Source organism: Lepidothrix coronata, unplaced genomic scaffold (assembly GCF_001604755.1).
Source record: "Lepidothrix coronata isolate B3197 unplaced genomic scaffold, Lepidothrix_coronata-1.0 Scaffold175, whole genome shotgun sequence".
Lineage (NCBI taxonomy): Eukaryota > Metazoa > Chordata > Aves > Passeriformes > Pipridae > Lepidothrix > Lepidothrix coronata.
Window position 1 is genome coordinate 761,977 of NW_016690355.1, and position 19,594 is coordinate 781,570.

General features: G+C 39.9%; 1 protein-coding gene across 1 annotated transcript in view; it reads right to left on the minus strand.

Moving 5' to 3' along the window:
* LOC108504780 (von Willebrand factor D and EGF domain-containing protein-like) overlaps positions 1-19,594 on the minus strand; it is a 177,629-nt gene that overhangs the window by 15,021 nt on the left and 143,014 nt on the right. Inside the window, exons 22-27 of the mRNA XM_017830198.1 lie at positions 18,905-19,000; positions 18,039-18,134; positions 15,615-15,710; positions 13,957-14,052; positions 1,276-1,371; positions 52-147 (exon numbers count right to left, since the gene is read on the minus strand). Of these exons, the coding sequence (XP_017685687.1) occupies positions 52-147; positions 1,276-1,371; positions 13,957-14,052; positions 15,615-15,710; positions 18,039-18,134; positions 18,905-19,000 (576 nt within the window). The remainder of the gene's footprint in view (positions 1-51; positions 148-1,275; positions 1,372-13,956; positions 14,053-15,614; positions 15,711-18,038; positions 18,135-18,904; positions 19,001-19,594) is intronic.

The following is a 19,594-nucleotide window of genomic DNA, read 5'->3' on the forward strand; positions in this document are numbered from 1 at the left end:
CCGGTGCTATGTGCATGGTTACAGAGCTGTGGTAAATGAAGGATCACTTACGGGTCTGGCACAGCATTCCCACCCATCCTCTGGAGCACTCGCAGATGTTTGGACCGACACATTCTCCACCGTTCAGACATTTCTGCAGGCAAACAGCTGAACAGGTTGACATGAAACAAGTGAGAAGATGTACGTGATATATCTGTGTGCTCAAGGTCTGTCTGAAAGGTGACCTGCTAGGCTTTGTTCCATATGGCTAACTTCCAGAGAAGTGAATGTGTTCTGTTCATCACATAATCAGTATTCAGGATTCCTTGATGTTTTCTTCTTAAAAATTTTATCTTTGATGACTGTCTACTGGGAGACTTGCAATTTCTAATGCTCAGTTCACCATCAGCTGAGAATAACCTCCATATGACATATTCATGTGTGTCATATGCCTATTATGTGTTCCACGTCAAAAATAAATATTTTCGTGGTAAAGTCTGATGTGTTTGTTGCATATATTGTTTGTTCAGACATCCTGAAAGAGTGCATGATATGTGTGAAAGACACTTCCTTTCTTCAGTATATCTGAATAAATTATTAATATTATAAATTCAAACCACTGGTTCTGAAATCATATTTACTATCAGGACCCAAAGGGTAAAAAGCCAATATTTTAATCTGGTTTACATACAGGATGTCACCTTGATTATAAATTTATTCAGTTTATCTGTCAGCTTCATGGTAATGAATATCCATGTAAGGAAAAATGTTCCTTGAAAATATTGCAGGGTGAGAGGGTTTCTTTTAATTACATTTTTATGTAACTGTAGTCAGATCTGGTAGAGTTACAGAGTAAGAACACGTCATTCTCCAAATTATGCACCAATGACCTTGAGAGTACATCAGTCTGGAAGGCTTTATAGCAGGCTTTAAATAGTTCTGTATTTTGAAATATATGACATTTCTCTGCAAAATATAACAAAATATGGGAAGCTGTTAAAACATAAAATCAGTGCTTCAAGTTTAATACTATAAAAATGAATTTCCATAACAAGATGTATAGCAGAGCTGCATGAAGCAGAACCAGGGTTCCCCTACACAGCTTTTTCTCCTTTGCAAGCATCAACTGTTTATATTTTACATTACCTGTACTTAGAACCAGCTTTCTTCAAACTGCTGAAGTAGCAAAACAGATTTTTTTCACTGTGTTGTTTTTTAGTATTAAAAAAAGATTACAACTGATGTTGACTGGCCCAAGTAATAATAATCTGTTTGATGGGCTGTAGAGGTGCTTACGTTTGTTGCAGTGGTTTCCCCTCCAACCAGATGGGCAGTCACAGACATTTGGGTGGACACATTTCCCTCCATTCATGCACGTGGGATCACAGACACCTGCAGGAACATATCAAGGGAAGAATGTGGTAGCTGGGAAATGAGGGAAGGCTTTAGGAGAGACTTACTTGCTTCCCTGCAGCAGATTCATCTGCTTGTAATTAAAAAACTGGAAAGTAATTTGGATTTGAGAATCTGAAACACAAAGGCTTGATAACTCCCATAAATCCTTCCAGAAAATGTTGTGCCTTGTGTGGAAACTCTTTGGGGGAAGCTCCGTTAAGAGCTGCCTCACCAGAAAAAGCAGAGAGGCACTGATTAAAAAGATTCTCAGAAAAGCAACTGGGCAGGCCAACTACTTGTTAGAGCTTTCACTTCCTCAGTGGAAAATTCCTCATTCATGTTCTCAGATGTTCATTTGGATAAGAAAAGACTTGAAGAGGATAAATTGTTTTCACACAATTTTGGGTGTGTTTTTGCATTCAACCAAGCATAAACAGATCTATTCCTCCACTGTCTTTTTGTACCATTATTTGTTAAGTTACTTACCTTTTTACTTTATTCTTTCATACAAATAAAATCAAAAGCTGTTCTTTCATCCACTGGAAACCAGAGATTTTTTTGTTGATTTCATTAGGAATCTAAGCTCTAACTTTTTTGTCTCACATTAAGCTGTATTTATCAGTATTGTCTTAGAACATCCATCATTAAAATCTCACTGTTCTGGTAAGTCAAACATCTGCAATCCCAATCTGCTTTGATATAGGTAGATACCCAAATTCTTCTTCTCCTATTTCTCCTTGCCTGTTAGGGTATGTGTAGGAAGGACCCATCAGAGGCAGGATAATTCAGAAACATGGCAGTGCTGGTATGATGGGAGTGGGAATGATTTGCATTTCACATGGAAGAAGGCATTTGATAAGTGAGTGGAGTACAAAAAGCCATGTTACACAGCGAGTGTCTGGACTAAGATATGAGAGCCAAGTCAGGAGGAGTCTGGCAGTGAAGGTGTGAGAACACATTTGTGTGGAATGGCTCCTGCCATGTTTGAAGCTTTACACATACAGAGGATTTGCCAGTGACTCATTAACAGCAGTGGTGACCAGTGCCAGCCCTCCCTGCTTGCAGAGATGGGTGGCTGTGGAGCACCCAGCTCCTCCTCAGCAGGGAGCAGCTTCCTGCTTCTGCAGGCACCGAGGGGCTGACAGCTAAAGCACAGCATTACAGTGCCTTCATTAGCCTTGAGGTTGTGATGTCTTTTAGCACATCAGCAGTAAGAACAGAACTTGAATGCTAATGCTGTAGCAATTCTGATTTTCAAGTCATCACTACATACAGGACTCTGAACTACCACAACCCTCCCTCAGACCTTTACTGTAGAAGGTGGAATCCTGAAAGGAGCTTCAAAATAGGAATGATTACTAAAAAATAGCATGCAAAAATACAGCAACTGTTATTTGACAGGAGAATAACCTTCTGTTCCTCTCTCAGGGACGATCAGGCATTTTTCGGTTGGTAAATTTAGGTTCCCTAATTATTCCTCTGATGTACTGAGATATTGCTTTTGTGGCACTTTGTGTCCTGGTCTATCCCTTCAGTCCAGATGCTGCTGCACTGGCAGCTTTTAGCACTATATTGCTGCTCTTGCTTGGCTGCCACATTTACATTTTGTTCTGTGCCAAGACTCCTGGATCCCTAAGCATAGTGACCTGCTCTTAAGCAGGGCAGACTTGCCCACGCTTATAGGAGCTGCTTGGATCCCAGCCCTTAAACTGTCATCCTCTATTTCCTTCTTTCTCCATCTCTCCCGATCCATGTTGTAATCTTGGCCTCTGCTTACCAAGGCTAACAGGGATCCACAGTTCTTGCTGAGCTATCAAAAAATGCTGCAACCACTAGTTAAAACCTGGGATGAGTTCAAAATGTCATGGCATCCATAACTCTGAAATGATTTAATCTCTTATTTTGCCTCTTCCTTTTTCTCTCCCTTTTGATTTCACATCTCCAGGAATAGACTTTTGACCCACAATCTTCTGTTGTGTTGTATTTGACTTGGCATTTCAATTATAAAGCAGCTTGGACATTCAGAATTTAGAAAAGATGATCCCAAACCATAAAGTTTGTTTCTAGATTGCAAATGACCTTATGCTTTGTGATATTGATGGACCATAGTATTCCCAATGCTAACCCACTGTCCCAAAAACTATAGCTTTGGTTCTGAGATCATATGAAACTTATACAATGTCTTTTGTCCACCTCTTAAAAAGTAAAGTCAAGAAAAAGTAACTAAGGACAGTAGCACTTGTGCAAATGGATATTTCTCCTTTTTTTTTTTTCTTTTGTCTCTTACATTTTCTGTATATTTTTAACCTTACACAAACAATCACATTCCTGGTTGTTTTGTGCTGATAGCAGACATTTTAAATTGTACAACAGAATCTTTCTTCAGTTGCAGGGAGATAAATTACTGTGCTTTTTCATTAATTCTATTTCTCACTATGTGTATAACTGCACTTGTTGCAGCTCAATTTTCACTGTAATTTGGCAAAATTTTAATCAACAGGTGAGGTCCAGTCTTGATCTGAATAAAACACAAGTTCAAACTAACTTTCAACTTGGGATCCATTTCTCTCTTTCTTTGTTCAGCTGCCTTACAAATGACCAGGTAGCTATGAAAATATAGCATGAACTGCCTTTATTACTTATGGCATCTCTGACTTCAGAGATAAATCCAAAGGAGTTCAATTCAAAGGGAACTAAGGGTTCAAGTAAGTTCTGAACTGGAGGAACACCTCTGCCTGCCTGCCCTCCGGGGTAGATACTTTCTCTTCTTGCCAAGGAATTCACAGCACCTTTATGTGAATGAATGCAGTGTTATCTCACCCCTTTTCCTGCCTGACATCTCCACCTTGTTCTCCCTTTCTTTAACTTTCTTAAATACAATTCCATCTCAATACCCATCAGGCAGACTTCAACATTTGTTAATGATAACTAGTTCGGATCCTCTTTAGTCCCACTCCTTGGCCTCTGTGGAGGAGTTCCAATTTCAAAATAGCAAACAAAAATGTTACAGCATCTCCCAGGAAAACTAAATAAATTATCAGACACTAGGAGAGCAAAACGAATTATTGCAATCCTCCCAGGCACTGGCATGACTTTGAAAAGACATTTCTTTTTTTGCCCTTCCCTTAAAAAAAGCCTGGCATCTTGACCCAGAGACAACAGTGGTTTGATAAGTTTTCCATCTGCCTTGGGGTCTGGCCCTAATGACGTGGATATAAACACATTTTTCTCTTCCTTTTGATGCACTTTGGTAGGGTGTATCACTGAGGGTAGGGAGAGTCCTGTGCTACCCACACATACCGAGTGCAAGCTTGCTGGAAGTCAGTAAGTGTTACTAAAGCCTTAGTCCTATTCCCCTTACAGTCAACACTGACATTTCCACACAGAATTTCATATGCAATAGTGACTCAATTCTCTAAAGCACCACGATCCTTTAAGGACACCTTTTAAAACTAGAAAAGACTTCCATGATCTTGTGTTTTCCAAAACTGGCGTGTTAGATAAGGTAAGCCTATCTTGAAGGTGATAATGCAGGTTAAAGAAAAAGCATGGTTACATATTGTATTTCATGTAAGGGGTAATTTTGATAAGGTAACAAGCAGCTGCAGGTGTTAAGATAAAACATAGGTGTTGCACAGGACATAATAAAAAACATGTGCCATCTTTCTGTGTGATGAAAGGCATTCACAAGTTGCTGAGCTTTCTGTTTTATGCAGCAGCCATTTCTCTTTGATGGCTTTAATGCATTTTGACCTTGCAATCACTTAAAATTTCCTGCGACCCTTTTCATGGCTTATCCCCTCCAGGCTCACTTGACCCAGTGAAGTGCTTCTTGCAACTCTTTTTATCAACCTCATGAAGCTCCACAGTTCAGCTCTTCAGCCCTAACATCTTTAAGGTAGTCAGTCCTTCTGCTTTTTTAAACAAAGGGAAGAATTTGCCTGCAAAATAAATATTTCCAGAGATTACTAAAACCAACCAACACCTGCAATGTTGTGTATAAAGTGAAGTCTGTCCTCCTTGAGTAAGCAGCACCAGTGATGGACACCCACAATTTCAGTGTCTTCTGCCTGCTCTTGTTCCCTTGGATCTACAGTAACAGTCTCCCTAAAATATACGCAGTATTAAGCAAAATATCCCTGTTATGCAAAGCCAAAAGTGACTTGGGGCAAAGTTAAGCACTGGGCATGCTTTGCTGGACTGCAGATACTAGAAGTGACTCTAACAGTCACACTGTTAGCCTGCAGTATCTGCTGACTAGTTTACAGTGATTTGAAAAAGTTAGACATTTCCTTCAGACTGCCACTGCTTCTGCAGATTATGAGACAAAAACTTTTCTAGTTGAACCCAAGCCACCTTTTGATGTAAGTACTTCATTACACCTTTTGTCACTGAAGAAGATCATGATAATTAGAGAAAGGCTTGTAATTTTGTTGAAATAAGACAGTCTTCACCACTACCCTCTTAAAATAGAGGGAATATTAAACCAGGCTCCTAAAATCTTGGCAGAGAGGGATCCTCTGCAATGTTTCAGGAACTGAAACATCCATGTCCTTTCCTGACCATGAGATTGCACAGACTATTTCTTTCTGAATCAAAAATTACCTGTCATCACGTATCCTGAGCCAGGCTGCTGATGAGGAGACAGCGTGTCACACTGCAGTGATAATTAGAAGATGTAGTTTTCATGATAGCTTTTCTTTTTCTTTTTCTATTTTTTTTAGATGCCCTGTAGAAGCCGAGAAAACTGACCTGAATGCATCCTGCCTTTGGATGGAAGAGAGAAAATAGCCTCAAGCAGTAACATCTGTGTGGGCCAGCTAAGGTAATGCATCAGGCTGGAGCTCGCTGACAAAGAACACAGAATTGCAGCCAAAAGAACACCTACTGGCACATACATACTTCAATGTATCCTTCAAGTCACCATCCCTGTGCTGACATTTCTAGGTGATTCACAGGCACTGCTTTTATTTCTGGCCAGTGTTGGTTTTGAACTGATGACTTCTCTGTGGGCTTAGTGCATATTTCAACTTGCTCTTTTGCTCTTTTGAGGGGCAGGAAGCTTGATCATTCTCAGGTTTGTTTTTTTTTTTTTTTTCCTGTGTGTACATGTTGTTTTAAGGTTTGTTTCCTCCTTTCTGCTTAGTGGTTATCTTGATTTGGTGTGACATTCTCCAAAAGAATGAACTGTAGCTGGGGAGATATGGTACAGTATGGACACAAAGAATGGGAGACATTTAAAAATAACACCAGCTGGTTTTGTCAGGAAAATGCAGCTGACAGAACTCAAGCTGTGAGCAAACCTGAAACCAGTAGATGTGAAAGCAGTGGATTTTGTATTAAAACTGGCACTTCTAGCCCTTTTCTGATGTTTACAGATAAAATACATCACCTATTAGCAAAACAAAAACGTGGAGAAGCTCTGTGCCAGGAATGGCACAATCGTGAGACTGAAGCCTTAAAATGTAGGGATATTGTTGATCTTTTTCGTAGGACAAGAACTGGAAGGTCAGATCAGCAGTTTCACAAAGCAGCACAGTTCAATTGATCCACTGGAAGAAGGTTCCCCATCTCTCTGGATGCGTTATGAACCCTGCTCAGATAAAATATTGCCCTAACTGTAGTTAAGAAACAATTGGTCGGATGCTTCTAGGCTCCAAATAAAGATTTGATCTTGCTGAATGATCTTCAATCCTTTGGAAAAAAAAACCCCAAAACACAAAACGGGTGTGGTCTGGCCATATAGGATGTTTCTAACAATGGGCACCATTGTTTGGATTGTACTGGCAGAAACCTGTGGAGGTAAACAATGTCATTCCCCCCTTAGAGGGTATAACTGATGCTCAACAGATCATTAGCAAGATGGATGTACCAATATATCTGCTGCTGTGAAGGTCCCAAATGCACATAGCTCTGAAAAACATGTTATGGATTCGGGACACCAGCAATTTCTAGTCCCCTTTTTTCTACTTCCAAGGGCAGTGAGGAACTAGTTTTGCTCATGCTGAATTTTAGGCACATATGCTGTTTCAGAGCTTGATTTTATCTGAAATTCCTCACCTGTGTTGGTTTGGATTTGTAAATAAAGGAATAACTTTCTCTCCAAGCTCTATCAGAGTAACCTCAGATGTGTGATCCACTGAATATCAGTAATTATAGCCACAGATTAAATTTTAAGAAGTAATACTTGTCATGTAACAAAATTGAAATTTTAGTGCAATGTTCTAAAATTCGGATCCTTATCCCTATCAAGCTACCAATCATTTTGAGGTTTGCTCGTCCCTATTTCTCGCTTCACATACCTCTGGCAGAGATGCAAAGCACCTCTTCAATAAATTACCTTTCTGAATAGTAAAAAATAATCTGGTAGAAACCTCTGAGGGATGCAGTGCGTGAGAACAAATTACTACAAGACACAGAGGGAGCTGTAAATGTAATTGTGATGGGTGTGGTGACAGTTTGCATTTCTAATATATTCACTTTACCACACAGCTTTAGCAATAAGAGTTAGTTTGCATGACCTAGCACACATTTCAGAAGAAAAAATGGTGTGAAAAGTTGTAAACCATATAGACAGCAGTGCAATGTCAGTGCTTTGCCTAATTATGTCTGGTTTTCATTCTGATGTGTAATCTGATATGCTTATGGGGCCTTTTAGAGATATTAAAGCAGAAAATAAATCTAAGTTAGTTATTAGTTCAGGAAAAATGAGAAAAATAATTACTACTATATGGGAAAACCACTGAGATGCCAGACTGAGCTCTGAGTCAGTGTGCAGTGCACTGCATACCTGTTTGCTGTCATGTCCCTCTCATCAGATGATAACGTTTCTATCAGCTAAAGAGGATTCCGATCTCTCTGACTGTACCACCAAAAGATCCCCTGGTAGTGTGGGGTGGGTAAGAGTCTTATACCTCAGGAAGCTGTGGAAACCGGTGGGGGATTGTCACAGGCAGGGCACTCTCCCCTCTCCTCGGACTGAAATGTCTCTACCCCTTGGTTTCGTGATCTTCATTTTACCATATATTTATTGTCAGGTGAAACTCTTTCTTGACATGCAATGGCATGATGTTGAGATAGCTGCAAAATACTTCAGCATCTTGCAGAATGAAAGCCACTATAAATAAAATATGCACATGTAGGTGCACATTTGTATGTTTGGGGAATATTCTGCTAGGAACCATTAGATTCTGAGATCATTAGCAAACCCTTTTTCTCATTTACTGACTGGTTTTAGTCTGATTGCAACTCTATTAATTTGAAAGAGGCTACAGCCCTACTTTATTCTCATCTTTGCAGCTGTTAATATATAATTAATGTGGGGAATTGCAAAGTATCCTCTCAGCACAGCTCATATTCCCATCTTGTTAGGGGCTTGCATTTGGTAACATTTTCTCTTCATTGAGGAATGCTCTGTGTTTTATTAGGTCAGTGAACCATTCCAGCGTGTGCATAAATCGTTCTGTTGAGCTTTCTTGTCATGCCTGAATAAGAAGAGAAAGAAGATTCTCATACACACAGTTTTCCTCTGTTGACTGTTTCTGCAGCTCTGGGCTTGCAGTGTGACCTGACATTTAGGCACGTTCTTGTTGTGCTGAGTTGGTGAAGTCACTGCCTGGGCCTGGTGAAAGTTGGTTTATTTTCATCTGTACAAAGGAAAAGGGAGATTCAGGCAGAGTAACCAAGGAGAACTACAATGGCCCAGGAGATGAAGTCTCAAGCCAATAAAACCAGCCACAGGCCACTGTGGTCTGGCTGATAACCCAGCCAAGAAGTGAGGACCTAAGGTGAGAGCCCGGTCAGAAGGTTTGGAATAGGACCTCTGTCTGTATTGGCACTGGACTAATCTCTTCATCACCCTGTTATTATCTCTGTTAGAAAGTAAGCTTAAACTTACTTGGAAAACAGTGCTGGAGAGGATTGTCTTACCAGTGTCTTTTTGTATATAAACAGACAACATTAATCTCTATAACCGTGTGTCCTCTGGACTTTTCAAGTGGTAGATCCATTGCTCCTTTTTTAAGAGACATTTAAAAAATATTTTAGTTAAATATAGACCCCCTGAAGTATTGTTTCTTAAATCAATTAGTGGGAAAAAGCACTTATCCTAACACAGAGGCCCACTGCAAAGAGAGATGCAGTAATTCAAGAACCCCTGCTCTTTTACTTTAAAGATGCTTTTACATACAGCAGCAGCTCTAGCACATTTCTTCAGTGCCTTTAAGATATGAGGAAAGAAATACTGTATCAGAATTTAGATTTTCTACTCTAGTAAAATTCATGCTGTAGTCTGGGAATGTTTTGCTTATGGAATGAATAAAAAATTTAATAAGGCTTTTGGGCTTATTTAGGATATATATTCAATTCTTACCCAGATGTATTCTTGTTCTCTTCCTGAAAAATAAATTTTGACAGCTGCATGTGCTCAGAACCCTTATTAAAATAAATGCATCAGCTACATATATATGAACAAAATGTGGTTTTTAAGAAAGGCCAACTAATGGTTTTGTGTCAAATCCTTACTAAGAGTGAGCAGAGAGAAGGACTGCTCTGAGAGCAGACCAAAACCAGGTGGTACCTTGAGTCTCTCTCTCCTGTTTGGCCCTATCCCTTACTCTGGGAAGTCACAGCTTTCCCTGTTCTCCCCAGGCAACACACACGGATCGTGTTGTGTTCAGCTGAATGGGAAAGACAGCAGTAGCCCTGATTTTTTCTCCTTCATCTTCTGTTGTATTTCCTGCCCAAGGAAGGAAGATGACATCTAATATGACCCTATTCTGTTACATCAACTGGAAAATTAGGTAAGGACTGAGACCAGTGTTTCCTTTTCCCATATCTCCAGACTGGGCACCAACCAGTCCCCAAGCCAGCCTGCAAATCTTTGTACTTCTGTTGCAAAACTAATGCTTTGAGCACTAAGTTACAAGTCTCTCTGCTATAAGCAGCTGTTCGTTTTCTTCCAAACACCCACTGCTCAAGGATGTTTGCCATCCAGAAATCTTAGAGAAATACCTGTTGCTTTTAAGCACATCCTTGACATATGAAAAGCAAGTCTAATGCAAATGATTCCTCCATCCGTTTAGATGAGATACATGGTTTGTTCCCTGCTTGGTTTGTGTGGGAGAGTAACCTGGACCTCTGTTTTGCAAACTGGCTGATTTTAGACAGCTTAAGTCAATCTGGCTACTCAGTGAAGGCATTCCAGAGAATATATCACACAGTGTCAAAATGACAACTCGGTAGGAGTCTGATTTGTTGAGCAGTAAAACTTCCTGCTTATGCAGCTGGCGAGGCAGTAATGTACAGAAATATTACATGGGAAGGCTGGAATATGGGAAACCAGTGACTTTCACAATATGACATTGCTTAGCAAAAAGCTGCCTGTGAAACCCAGTGTTCACATTTCCAATTAGTTTGCCTCTAGCTCTCATGCAAGTAAAGTCCTCATGCTACTGGGAAGGAAAAAGGAAGGGGGAGGGAAGAGGAGCAAGCAGAGCTGGAGAAATGAGTGTGAGTTATATTGTGCAGTGTGTATTGGCTATAAATCCTGCCTGCAGGAATTACTGAAATGGAGAAATAGTTATCTCCTAACTTTGAGATCCAATCTGCAAAGTCCCAACGTCAGCGTGATGATTTATGTGGTACAAAGTCGTCAGGATTCAGCCTGATACAATGAAATAGATGTGTGCAGGAACATGGTCTCGGTTTTAAACGGTGAGTAAAGCCCAGCTTGCCGGCTGTGCTGCGGAACGCGGGTCCAGCGTGCACGGTGCCGACACAGGAACAGAGGTCAGGCTGCGGGTGCACTGGAGAAGGGAGAAGGAGGATGCTCGTCACTGTTCTCCCGTGACCTCTGCTTGCTGATGAGCTCCAGAGGGAGCTGTGGCTCGCCTTTTTTCTCAGAGATGCACTCACAAGAAGCAGATAGCAGTGCAGGATACATGTGTGGTATCATGAATCCCTCCTTTTCTCCCCTTCTCTTTGCTAAACATTCATAAAGAAAACTCAGGTTTATGAGCTTTTATTTGTAAGAGTTTTTCTGCAAAGCTGTCCTATGCAAATACAGGTAGTAAATAAATGAAACCTAGTGTGCTGTCTTTGTAATTTTAGTAAGGATGCAGTAGAAATCAGTGAGAACCTTGCTTTAGAGCCTCATGAAAAACAGTGACATCCCAGGATTGTTACAGCTGTGCATTTTTCAAAAGGGAATCCAGACCTCTGTGCAAACAGTTCTTCTTTAGCGTTAGCGCTGAGTGTGTTTGTTTGATGCAAAGTTGATCCAGAAATATATTTTCTTTTGAGGTGCTGCCAGCATTTGCCTCTTCCCTCTCAAAAAGACTGATTATACTGAAAACAACATGTAGCAAGTGAGGGTACAAGGTTGTAGGATTGGTGAGGCATAACCACACATTTCACTGTCAGCGCTGCCACCCACTCGTCCGGGCTGTGGGTGTCTGGTTTGCATAATCACCAAGCAGTTATTTATCAGGAAACACACCAGACAAAGCCTTATATTTCAGCTGGCAGCCAATCAGACCTCGATGATTTGCACTTTTTTTTTTGGTTTTGAGCTGATGTTTATTTAGATACCAAACACAAACTTTCCGGATGAATGCCTTTCTCCGTACACTAAGGAGGCTAGGAGGAGTGAGTCCAAAAAGGAAAGCCGTGGTGCCACCACTCTATCCTGCACATTTTTGGCTGTCATGCAGAGAGCAGTAGGAATTCCAAACTGTACAGGGATGAAAGTGAAAATCCTACAGCACATTGTGTATACTTAAAATAAACTGATAGCCTATTTGGGTTCAGTTTAAAAATGACCCATCTTTGAAGGGCCATGTGGATTTTAGTTTTAATTCTCTCCTTCAGTTGAGAACCTGAAGCTGCCAAAACCAAACAGAAGCTTTTGTTTCTCTGTCCATGTAGGAGACTTATTAAGAAGGAAAGAGAAATGCCTAAAAGCAATGGAAACAATATCAACATATCCGAAGGGTAAGTGATGAAAGCACTGATTAGACTGTGGAGGAAGGTTTGGAGAGGTCAGCTGAGACTGACTTCTGCCGTATCCTTTGCTCCAGAGGAGCAGCAAAACCTGGAATCTCTGGCAGAGGAGAGAGAAGGTATTTCATATGACAAAAGTGAGAAGACATACAACTCTAACAGCAACTGCTTGTCATGAAAATCTTGTGAAAAAACTACTTCTGATGGGTCATGATACTTGTCCCATGTGCTGTTGAATTTAAGAAAAAAAAAATCATTACTCAACATTTTCCACCAATTAACAGCCAGTGGCCAGTAAAAGTCAGCAAATAGTAGCATTTTCCTTCTACTTAATCATGTTTCTCTTAATTCATCACATTCATAGGTCCTTTATTTAAGTTTTTATAAGACTAGGCTAAATAAAACAGACTATGTGGCGATTGTGAAAGTAGAATGGAGGCTTGGATCAGACAGAACAAAAATATTTTCATCATCTCGAAAACCCTTTTGCAAAAGATTACATCAAGATGGACAACAAAGCCTCACAAACTTTTGGAAAGTGAAAAGAAGCGCTCTACGTGTTGGTAGTGGTTGGAGGATTTCAGGGAGTGCTTTGCTAGACTGCAATCATCATCACCGCGTTTTCCTTTGATCTGTCTGGAGACGTGGCAGGATGTTTAAAGCTGGAAACAGCACTTTTCTAATGTTCTCTAACCTCAAAAACAAGATGCCGAACATAAGGTTTTTTCCTCCTTTTTTCTCCCTCCAGCTCATTCCTGCCAGAACAGACTATTCAATTGTGTACTGTGCATCAGGACTCTCCCTGCTGAAAGGAGGGGAGAGCTGTAGTACGAGGAATGAGAGGGCTTTTGTTGCTGGAGGGAATTTTTTACTAGCTTTTTTCTCTGTGTGTGAGAGACATAAAGTGCTCTGGAAATGTACAGATTCTTCCTGCCAAGAATAGTTGTTTTCACAGCTCCCCTTTAGCCAATTTCAAACTGATTAAGAAATAATAATAAAAAAAAAAGTTTCCACATACATATCCTAAACTCCCTGGCTGACAGGTATTGCTGAGCAATAGAGTCTGTAAAAGTGCCAAAACAACCTATTTGCCCAGAAGAATAGAAGAATCAAATATTAATACTGATGGTAACGTGAAAAGAGACTTTTCAGTGACAAGAATAAATTCAAAGCTGAAGTGTTGTTAACCAACTCTCTTAATTAAGCTATAAGTATGATGTACTAATATTTTTAAGGACCTCATTCAGCTGCTTGGCCTTTGGATTTAAATTTTTTCCCCAAAAAAACTTTAATGCAAAATAATTAATTCCTCTCCAGATTTGAGTGTTACTCATTTTGAGTGAAATATTTAGAGAGGATTCTATCAAAATGTTCTACTCCTGACACTGACTTGACTTAATGTTATTCAAATTAAAAAGTAGATTTTGCGTATAATGCAATGCTGTATGAGCTCTGATAGAAATATAGGAGAACACAGCATAAATACAGGCTGAATATTCTGTGGAGCATGTCCAGAAAGGGAAAAAAAAGCTGTTTGGGAGTCAGAGAACATTGGAAAACAAAGGGAAATCTGTAACTCACTTTTCTGGCACCTTCTCCCGGTGTAGCCCTCGGTGCAGGAGCACAAGTTGGTTCGAACGCAGTGACCGCCGTTCTTACAAGGGGGAATGCACACAGCTAGTGAAAGGAAAGAAGTTTTGTGCACCAAAATCACACAGGGGATCAACACTTCCTAAGTACAGGCTCCTTATTTAGGGGCCTCTGTTGGGAGATGAGCCTGCAGAGGGTTTTTTTCAGCTGAGGCAGGGAAGGTGTCTCCCCAGAGGATGATTTGGACAGATGCCCGGATGGAGAGCCTGATTCTGTCTTGTTCATGGAAAGAATGTGGGACATAACTCCTAGCATCTAAGGGTCTCAGATACCTGCAGTTAAGAGGTCGGGATATTCCTGAGAATCTCTTGGGTTTTTAAATCTCCAGCTAAAGATCTTCCTCAAGGCTTCTGGCTTTGAAATAAACATCAGTGTTTGACATTTGCTAACTTGACTTTGTTGCTGTTACTTCCCCCTTTCTCAATGAAGCAGGAGGAAGGGTTTTGCTATTCTTCAGCATCCATCCACTATACCCCTATATCAATTCCATATCCCACACAAGTAGATATTTATTTTCAAGTTTGAGCTTTATCTAAACCATAACACTTAAAGGCAAAAATTCCAAATCACCTAGGTGTTGGAAATCACCTTCCATGTTGAACCTCAAAAGGGAAAGATCATCAAGTTACAGTCTGTATCATTTTGGTATCATTTTTGTGCTCTCCTTCACCCCCAACATCATAAAAGCAAAGAGCTTCCAGCAAGTTTCATTTGCAACTAGATTTTTGTGTGCGAATCATTCACTTGCAAAAATATGCATCGGGACTGCATTCATCTAGGAACTCCAGGGAAACAAAAGAGAGTAGGAATGAAGAACATTTGATATCGAAATAGTTCAGGTTTGGTAATAAGAATGTATTTATATTCCGAGATTAGAGGGTTACTAGAGCTATGCTCAAAAAGAAATGAAAAATGAGTGGTGTAACCACAGGTACCTTCCAGCTACTTGAGCCCATAACAGAAGTTCCTTTCTCCTGCATGTTCTACCTCAGATAATGGGTCATTAACTTAACTTCTCAAGCACAAAATGAGCAAGAAACCCAAGATATGGTTTGCCTCAGTTTAGAGCTCAGTCTAGAACAGGGATTCAAAATCAGGTCGTACTCTATGTCAGTCAGAGCAATATTTGATCAGATCTTTGAGCAGGGACCTGATGGAGTCCTGTTCAAGTCTCCCACTCATGGCACTTTAGGGTGGTCAAGTAGGTGATATTGTGAGCCCCATCTGAAGATGAATTATCATCTGGCTCTGATAGTACCTTCCACAGGGTATGCAAAATGAACAAAGTAGAGCCATGCTTCAATGTTTAATTGAATAGTTGCTAAGTAGTGATATCACTGACTCAGATAGCTTTAGATTAATTATTTAGTTATCATTAATGCCATAACAAATAAGTGCTTACTCCTTCGCAGTACCGTTAAGAACAATATAATGTGGATTTACGACAGACCATAACACCGAAGGAGAGCACAGAATTATGACAAAGAGAGTCTCTGGATATGCTTCATGTGGGGGCAGGTAAAAATATAGGTGCTGTTTGTATTTGAAGCCTGGATCCTTTATCAAGATGATAAATAGAACTTTCTTACCTCTCTGGCACTGTGGTCCGTAGAAACCATAAGGACATGAACACATATTTGGCCGTACGCAGATTCCTCCATTCAGGCACACAGGGTTGCACACAGCTGTATGGGAATATTAGACAACTCTATGGATCTTTGATCACCTTGAACTTTTTAGAGTAGCCACTCTTTTACTGTTGACTCTTTTACAGGTCCTTAGAGTAAATATTTCTAGTAATACTGTGATAAGTTTCATGCAGTCCTTGCTGGTCAGTTGTGCTGCGGTATTTATTCATGGTTGACACAGTGGGAGCATTTCAGCGGTGTTTTAGCATAGCTTGGGGGATGAAACGGAGTATAATTTAATGTAATGATTTAATTTATTTCTAATGTATTCCTTTAGTTCACACAGTTCATTTGCTTCCATTCCAGTGTCCTCACCAAACACAATCCCGAGGTAGTAACTGTAGTCTCATTATATGGTCCCTGGGTAACCTGGAGTTGAGATATTAACCATTTGCTGCTTTGGCTGCGTTCAGCAGAGCATTGTGGCATTTTCATGAAGTCGAATAGGTGTGCACCCCAAAACCTGTTTGTTCTGCCTCATTTAGATGCCACTTCCTACAAGACATTGGCTCATTCATCACCAGCAAAGCTACTGGCTGAGCTCCCTTTGCCTCTCTATGCAACTGTTATTACTGTAGATGATATAACGAGCATTAGGAATTAAAAGCTGTCTTGCATATTTGTATGTGGCAAGTACCACACTGTTGAAAAAAAAGACTATTAGAATTGCAAATTGATTTAGCTGGGAAGTCAGTGTGTGAAGAATAAAGAATCTGATAAAGTTTTTATTGTACAGCAGAGTGACAATTTAACCCAGGCTTTTCCCTTCTATTCCGTTTATCTTTCAAAATCTTGCAGAATAGCCCATTAAATAAATTAAATGCATTTAAGTTTAAATAAATTAAGGGTCACTAAAATATTTCAGATGAACTAAAGAAGAAATAAAATGTCAATTTGGAAAGAGAAAATAAGTGAAATTGTAGTCTAGATGAGAGGCTTTTTTGACTAAAAAAACCCACTTATGAAGTCAAAATGGACTTCATTCATTGCTAATGGAGAATTTGGATTAGTTGCCTCATTGTCCTGGCTAGTTCACAGATGTCCACAGTGTCAGTCTGTCAGTGTTTATATTTCCATTGGTATAGCCCCCTAAGTCCCTTTTTTTTTTTTTTTTTCATTTCTGTCTCTGTCTTCTTTCAAAAATTCCTATGATATCACTTCTGGTGGGAAACCCCAGCAGTATCCAGAAAATACTCTGTGTAGTGCACACAAAACAGCGCCAGAGAGGTGAGCCTGACAGTCTTTCCCCTAAGGTGTCAGCAGACAAAAAAAATCCTGCCACTGTGATTCTGGGTTGGAAATTACTGTTGCTTTTGCTTCTTGCACGTTCTCTTGGAATAATCCTGTTAAAGCCACGCCAAAATAAAATTGCAGAACTCAATGAGAAGAAAAAGAGGAGATACTGGGAACCAGAATAGGCAGTGACAATCCCAGTCATTTTCTGTGGATCTTAGCTAGGCTAATTTATGTGTCCTCGTTAGGTCTGTCATTTTAACACTTACAGGAAGAGCAATCTCTGGGAGATGTAGGTTAAAATGACATCTCTCACCTTCCAGGAAAGGTAATGTAGGCTGAAGGTGTCTTAGTCATTTAGTATTCACTGTGGCAGAGCAGACTGCCTCTGTAGCCTTGAGGTTTGGCACTGATTAAGGTGGTCCTCGGTCTTGCTCCTTTTAATATTTCACTATTTTGCATGCCTTGTCCCAGGTGAGTGCTGCAGTTGCTGTGCCTTTGGAGGAAAAATATGTACTCCAGCTTTTAGCACTTCGATCCTGAGAGGGAGATCTGAGCTGTGTCTATTCAAAACAGGGCTCAGAACTGTGAGTACTGTCTAGAAATAGGTACCTAGTTCCAATCCTCACCTTGTCACTTTGTACTGACTGGTGGAGGTGGCTTTTCCCTGAGCTCCCACATTCTGTGGATGCTTTTGTAGGTGCTGTGCGAGTATGAGATGCAGGCAGGAGGAGCAGTGTGAATTCTGGCAGCAGTGCATTCTAAGAAATAACTCCAGAATCACACAAGCTTAAAAGGCTGTGAAAAGGTTTTGTTTGTGGGTTTCCTCTCCGTAACCCTGATATTTAGATAAACATCTAAACTTAGAAATACTTACATAAACATCTAAACTTATGAACACTTACATAAACATGTAAGCTTAGGAATACTTACATAAACTCAAAACCTTCCAAGCTTTTGCCCTTTACTATTTTTTGTTCTTATGCTTTAACTCTTTAAGCAGCAGATGCGAATCTGACCACTGAATTACAGGAACCACAGGGATTTCAGGCATCAAAAGGCTTGAGAGACCAGTCGTTTCTAACCCTTTACCTGTTTCACAAGAAGGGCTGCTCCACCCACTTCTGCATTTGCACTCATCTGGTGACACACAGACCCCACCATTGTGACAGTGCCTGTTACACACCACTGGAAGACACAGAAAAGATCGACATGTCTTATCACTGACACCAATGCAGATCCTAAAGTTACTCTATCACAGCAAATAACTAAAAGTATTGATGCAAGAGGCAAAGTGAGGGTTGAATCTGTCCTTTTCCTTGGTTTTCTTTCTCTGTTGGAAGCCTTACATCTAAAATTCTTTGGTTTTAAAGTATTCCAGCTACTCTGGTTCAGACATAAAATTATGTTCCTGTCAAGGGCATCCTGATATTTAAATAAGCAGCACTGTAATGATGGAACTGCACATGTTCTGCCATTCAGTTAATATAGAAGGGTTTGAAGGCTGGTTTTTTTTTTTCCCCAGACGTTCTCTGTATTGAATCTCTTTTTTAACTTGCATTGCAGAGTAACATGGTTCCTAATAGGTATGGCTAGTATTTTGTGTTCTCAAAATTAGCATTTCTACCTTCACTCACAACCTTGAATTTCATAAATGTTACTATAAATAACATGAATGTTTTTACTTCTTTGTTTGTTTTTCCAGAAACATTTTTATGTAGAAAATATTGATATAGATGTGCATATTTTTACATAATACAACTACACTGCTGATAAATAAATGCTCTGAAATAGTTTAGCTACTGTATTACTTCAACATGTTATATTTTGTTTTTCTTCCTGTATTTATTAATAATTTTAAGGGGAAATATAGAAAAAATAAAAAGTCATTTTTTATCTCGTAATTTTCTGCTAATTCAAACATGTAATGAGAAAAGCCTGAGTGAGTTCATACGTACTTGTTTCACATCGAGGACCTACAAATCCATAAGCACAAGAACAAGTGTTTTGAGGTAGACAAGTTCCTCCATGCTCACAGGGCGGATCACACTGTGCTGCAAGAATAGAACAGGAGACAAAAAAATGCAGTTCAAATATTGCATTCTGTGTGGCTCTGAGCACAGCACAGGTTTCTTCTCTCCCCATAACATTTTATTAATCCAACAAGTAATTTGGCTGAGGAAAACACTGCAGGATAGCAGTGGGTATCACATTAGTAATACAGCACTAATGAGCAGCTTTATAATGTCTGCAAGGGAATGATTTTTGCATAATCATGTTTAACTTCTGAGCATGCACATTTTTAAGTACATATTTTTGAAGTCTAAGGATGGACCAAGTACAAGATTTGTCTGGTGGATGGTCAGCAAGCTTTAACCTGTGACAGAAGTTACGTTAAGGCAGAGATGAAGTGTTTCTTCTGTAGAGAAAAGTGTTGTATGGGGATTTACCAGCCAAATGGCAAACATTTAAGCAAAAGTTTTAGTATTTCATGAGTGGTATGAGCTCTGTAGTCAAAGCAGCAAATCAGAAAATGATTTCTTGACTTATTGCAATATGCAGTGTCATTCTGTTGAAGAAAGAGGATGAGCAGTTGTATGGTGTAAAGCTGGAATGGACAGCAGCTCTTGAATAGGATGTTTGCTGAA